A 5,794-nucleotide genomic window follows, 5' to 3' on the forward strand; every position below is an offset into this window, starting at 1 on the left:
ACTTCTATAAAGGACTCTACAGATGTGGGCATCCAACATGGCACAGTTACTAATGAAGGGAAAAGGTTAAATGAGAATATGCAGATAGCTCTATGGGTATGTCATGATTTCAGATATAAGAATTAGTATTTAGGCAAAGTGGGGTTTCTGTTAAAATATAGAGATCATGAAAGAAAGAATAATTAAATAGATTTGTATATTTTCCCTAACTGACATATTTATGAAATGCCAATCACTTTGTACCCTGAGAACACAGATACTGGTCCATGGCCAGTTCCTCAAACTATAAATGAAATTATTAAGGTCAAGTGTCAAGTTTCAGCCTTTAAAATCAAAGTCAACTATCTCATAGAAAATATTCTCTGATCCCACTATGAAATCAAATATACCATTTACAATTTCACAATTAGTTAAAAGATCACAGTGGTGTTAGTTTTCTTTGCTCTTCTTTCTTTGCCCTTTTTCAGCTGATATTTAATCTTAGCCATGGGACAAAACAAAGGCGCTGAAGTGACTGAATTCATTCTCCTGGGATTTTCTGGCCAACACAAGTCTTGGCATATCCTCTTCATAGTATTTCTACTGATCTATGTGGCCACCCTAGTGGGAAACATTGGCATGATCTTACTCATCAAGATTGATTCTAGCCTTCACACCCCTATGTACTTTTTCCTCCAACACTTGGCTTTTGTTGATCTCTGCTACACTTCTGCTATCACTCCCAAGATGCTGAAAAATTTTGTAGGGACAGAACAATCCATCTCATTCCTGGGATGTATGGTACAATTACTAGTCTATGGTGCTTTTGCAACAAGTGACTGCTATATCTTGGCTGCTATGGCAGTGGACCGTTATGTGGCCATCTGTAACCCGCTCCGCTATCCAGTAGTTATGACCCAGAAAGTCTGCATTCAACTTTTAATTGGTTCATACTTCATGGGTTTTCTAAATGCTTCTATAAACACAAGTTTTACTTTCTCATTGAACTTTTGCAACTCCAATAAAATTAACCACTTTTTCTGTGATGAACCCCCAATTCTTAGCCTCTCATGCTCCAATGTTTACTTCACCATCACGCTACTAACAGTCTTTGTGGGGTTTAACTTGACATTCACTGTGTTGGTTGTCATCTTTTCCTACATATATATCCTGGCTGCCATTCTGGAGACATCTTCTGCTGCAGGGAGGAAAAAAGCCTTCTCCACCTGTGCCTCCCATCTGACAGCAGTCACCATTTTCTATGGGACTCTCTCTTACATGTATCTGCACCATCGTAGCATACGGTCTCAAGAGCAAGAAAAAATGGCTTCCATGTTTTATGGAATTATTATTCCCATGTTAAACCCCCTCATCTACAGCCTGAGAAATCAAGATGTGAAAGAAGCCCTAAAAGGTCTTGGAAAGAAGCATTTCTAATTTGAACCTTGATTTCTAACTCAACATGGTTTAACAAGCAAACAAACAGTTCTCTCTTATTCTCAACAGCAGAATATGTGGGAAATGTTTATGAGATACAAAGGCATTGCTTCATTATATCAATAGCATCTGAAAGATATTAAAAAGCATCTCAAATGATTAAATAAATACACTTCTAATTCATGTGTTTTTGAAAGAGAAATCACCTGAAAAGAAGATCTTTATATGGCTTTTGTACATTTTGAGGAGCCCTTTTTTCAAATATCTGCCTCTACAAAAAGAGAAGCATATAATCAATGTGGTTAAGTGCCCTCAACAGCTATAATATAAAGACTCACCAGGACAAAAATCTTTCCTGGTCTTCCCTTGAAAGGTACTGTTACTCTTGTTTTATTCTATAGCTAAGCTATTTTAGTATTGTAAAGAATAATTGAAAGGGTAATGTCTTTGGAGAAAATGTACAGAAAAGAAAGAGGAAAAAAAGAAGAATGAATCCTCATACATATTCAGACATTATGAATCAATACCCTTCCTTTCCATACAGGGTCTCTAACAACCAGGAAATTGACACAGGAATCAGGCAAATATAGAGCATATCAACTTATTATTGGTAAAGTTGTATTTTAAATATAACTTGAACCTCCAGCTATACCCACTTACAGGTGTACATAAGAGGAAAACAAAATCCAGAGCAGAATTTGCTACTACAGAGCAGACTCATTTACTCAGAATTGATGCCTTATTTCCCTTAATCTCCAAGAGTGAGGAGAGATGGAAGAATCCAAGGTAAACTCTAGAAGTAATACTTGGGCCAGAACATGAGTGTTGTGTCCACTTGGGAAAAAAGGAATCAAGCACACACTCATCACATGGACAGGCAGTGTTAACAGAAAGGCTGAGATCACGTCTTATATTTCTTCTCTCAGTCTCATCAATCAGTTAAGCCATAGAAAGGTGTGAGTGGGAGGTTGACAGGATGGGAGTTTACTGCCTTTCTGAACATTTCCATAAGTTTCAAATATATGGGCTGAGGCAAGAACACTGTGATATTGAGCCAAGCATAAGCCAAACCATACAAAGAGAAAACAGATAGTACCAGCCCATTTAGTAGGGTGCATTAAAGGACAGGAATCCCAAAATTAGGAAAGTAATCTTACGTAGGGTTGCTGGTACTCTGCCCTGATTTCCATCTATAGAGAGAAACCTTATTTTCTCTCTGGAATGTAAGCAAGTCCTCCCCAGAGAGGGAAGGAGAGGTCTTTATCTTTACTTTCCTGAACCTTCTCTGAAGAGGGAGACATCTCTAAATTTTACTATCTTTGTATGTCTACCTATACTGATATGCTTAAATGTAATGGCTGTAAATTTCTTGCACAGAGGAACTGTTCTGTGCAGAAATATTCTTGGAAAACCTGTCATTAAATAATATTACCTAATATTCAAGTGAAAAAAACCATGAAATACATGGATAAAAGAAACACAATATTAGTAGTGGATGTTAATTTACCTCTTCCAGTCCATGACAGATCAATTTGAGAAAAAAATTTTAAAAATAAAGTTACAGAAGAATTATTTGACATAATTAATGAGAATAAATTCGTATGCTGAAACTCTATATTGTTAAAGCCCACAAGTCAAACACACCTGGAGTCAAAATTTTGGTTTATTTTGCTTCTGCAACACTCACTCCACAGGAGCTGTGGGAATCTCAATAAGAGAGAGTTGGGAGAGGGTGGTGCTTTTTATAGTGTATGGACTTTGCTGAATGAATCCAAGTATGGATTAGGAAAGCAGCTACTATCTAGATTTGGATACTGTCAAAAAGCAGGGGCAGGTCAGCAACTAAAAATCTCAAGAAGCATTTCTCAAGAGGTGGAAGGAAGAAAGTAGGAATGGTCACATCATTGGTGAGAACGTAGCAGTCATTGGAAGATGGAGTTGTTAGTTTTGCACAGTTGCCTTGTGGGCTTGGGTAGTCCAGTTAGAAACACTGTTTCTTGTTGGCTTTCTGTGACCAGTGACATTGTGTTAGACACATCAGTCTGATTTACTGGTGGAGCTGATTTTCATCTTCATGATAACTTGAATTTAATAATACAGCTTGAAAGTTCAAACAACCAAAATTCTACCACCTAAAACTGAAAACTATCATTTAAACAGCCTTCTGGTTGAAGATGAAATAAAAAGAAAATTGCCAAATATCTAGAATTTTATAACCCATTACATAAATCTCTATAAGAAAATAATATTAAGGAAAGGAGAAGAGAGTAATAATTATTTATTTTAGTTAACATTAACAACCTCTTAAAATGGCAGAAGTAATAAATCCAGGAACTTATTTTCTGAAGCTAAAAGTAACAAAAAAATGGATAAATCATTTGCTAATTTATCAAGAAAAAGGTACTGGGGAACGAATACATTAAAAAGTGAGAGAAGAATACTTACTTTGAAGTATGCAAATGAATTCGAGAACTTGATGGGATGGATAGTTTTTCTAAGGAACTATTGATTGCCAAGGGTTACCACAGAAGAGATTAAAGAGCAGTTAACATCAAAGGAATAAAGTCGTGAAAATACAACCTTCTCCTTCCCAAAAAAGCACCAAGCCCTGGAGTTCTAATCAATTATTAAGGACTAGTCAGTATCAATGGTGCTTGCACTGCTGGTGAACATAGGAAAAGAAGGAATGTTTCAAAGTAGTTCTTTATGTGGGAGGTTATCAAAGACAGCTCAAAAACTATAGTCCAATACAGCTTTCAAATACTAATACAAAAATCCGTAGTAAAAATACCTGCATATACACAAAAACCTCTCAGCAGCATATTAAATAATAAAACTCAAAAACCAAGTTAGTTTTATTGTAGGAGCACAGAATACTTCAATATTAGAAAATATATTAATATAACACATTTATTAATTGATTTTTAAAAGATACATCACAAAATCATCTCCATAGATGATGAAAAATGTTTGCTAAAATTAAACATTTATTCTTGATCCCTGTGTTTAAATAAGATAAAAATACCTTAACCCAAAGACTTGATCATGTTTATGGGAAAACACTAAGAGCATTCCATTTAGAGCTGGGAACAGGTAAAAGATGGCCTTGCTCAAAATTGCTCTTGAAATTATTCTGGAGCTAGTGATCAAAGCACTTAGACTATAGAAATCAGTAAAAAGAAATAAATCAAAAGGAATTAAAACTTATTATTTGAAGATGACATGATTTTTTCTGAGTATCTCAAGAGAACTAGCTGTTATGAACAACAGAAGTCAATGAAGAGGCTAGACAAAAATTAGTATATATAATTCATTAAACTAAATAGAAAAACAGCAAACTAAATCATTTGTTGGATTACTTGTTAATAAAGTGTTCATTAAATACTTAAATTAACAAAAATATGTATAATATCGGTATGACAAAAACTGCAAACATTTCTGAGGACAATTAAGAAATCTTATATAAGCAGAAAGATCCATCATGTTAAAGAATTGGGAAACCCAATATTGTTAAAATGCCAATCCTCACAGGATTGATCAATACTGTCAATGAAATCCCCCTCAAAATGCCAGCAGGTTTTCAGTAGAGATTGATAAGTTAATTCTAAAACTTATTTGGAGAACTAAAACACCTAGAATAGCCAAATTTTTTTGAAAATGAAGACCAAAGTCAGAGGACGTATGCTACCTGTTTTTAAGACTAACTTCAAGACATAGGAAACAAACCAGTCTTCTGGTAATGTATGGATAGGTATATTGACCAATGAAACAAATATAGACTGAAAAAATAGATCAACAAATGTATGGTAAATTGATTGTCAACAAAAGTACTAAGCCAATAGCATGATGAAGTTATTGTCTTTTTTAAAAAACTGATATGGAACAACTGTATAGCCATAGAGAAAAAATAAATTTTAACCGTTATCTCATCCTATCCACAAAAACTAACTTGAAAAGGATTATATACTTAATGTGTATTGCACACAAATGTAAATGCTAAAACTAAAAATTTCTTTAAAAAAGATGATAGAAGAAAATTTGTGTAATCTTAGGATAGCAAAAATGTCTTAGATAAGAAAGCAAAGACACAAAACATAAAAGAAAAAAATTTATGTATTTCCTTTATTGCTATTTAAAACTTCCAGTTCTAAAGACACCATTAAGGAAATGAAAGGATATGGCACAAATTGGGAAAATAAATATACATATGACATATATATATATATATATATATATATGACAAGTGTCTTTTTTTCAGAATAAAGAACTCTTACAACACAATAATTAAAAATGCAAATGAAAAAATCTTTTAAATGGACAAGCGATGACAGCAAAAATGTCAGAGTAGTTTCCTCTGAAAATACTCTCCCACGTGAAA

At 34.1% G+C, this 5,794-nt stretch overlaps 1 protein-coding gene across 1 annotated transcript; it reads left to right on the forward strand.

Annotated features, from left to right (window-relative positions):
- The first annotated feature begins 486 nt into the window (after window positions 1-486).
- On the forward strand, window positions 487-1,416 carry LOC103561006 (putative olfactory receptor 5AK3). The gene has a single exon (XM_008535389.2). The coding sequence runs from the start codon at window positions 487-489 to the stop codon at window positions 1,414-1,416; it is 930 nt and encodes a 309-aa protein (XP_008533611.2).
- Window positions 1,417-5,794: the final 4,378 nt, after the last annotated feature.

The sequence above is a fragment of the Equus przewalskii genome, chromosome 11 (assembly GCF_037783145.1).
Source record: "Equus przewalskii isolate Varuska chromosome 11, EquPr2, whole genome shotgun sequence".
In the NCBI taxonomy this organism is placed as follows: Eukaryota; Metazoa; Chordata; class Mammalia; order Perissodactyla; family Equidae; genus Equus; species Equus przewalskii.

Excerpts from the sequence above, each read along its gene's own strand:
- LOC103561006 (XM_008535389.2), top strand. The coding sequence starts at position 487 with ATGGGACAAAACAAAGGCGCTGAAGTGACTGAATTCATTCTCCTGGGA.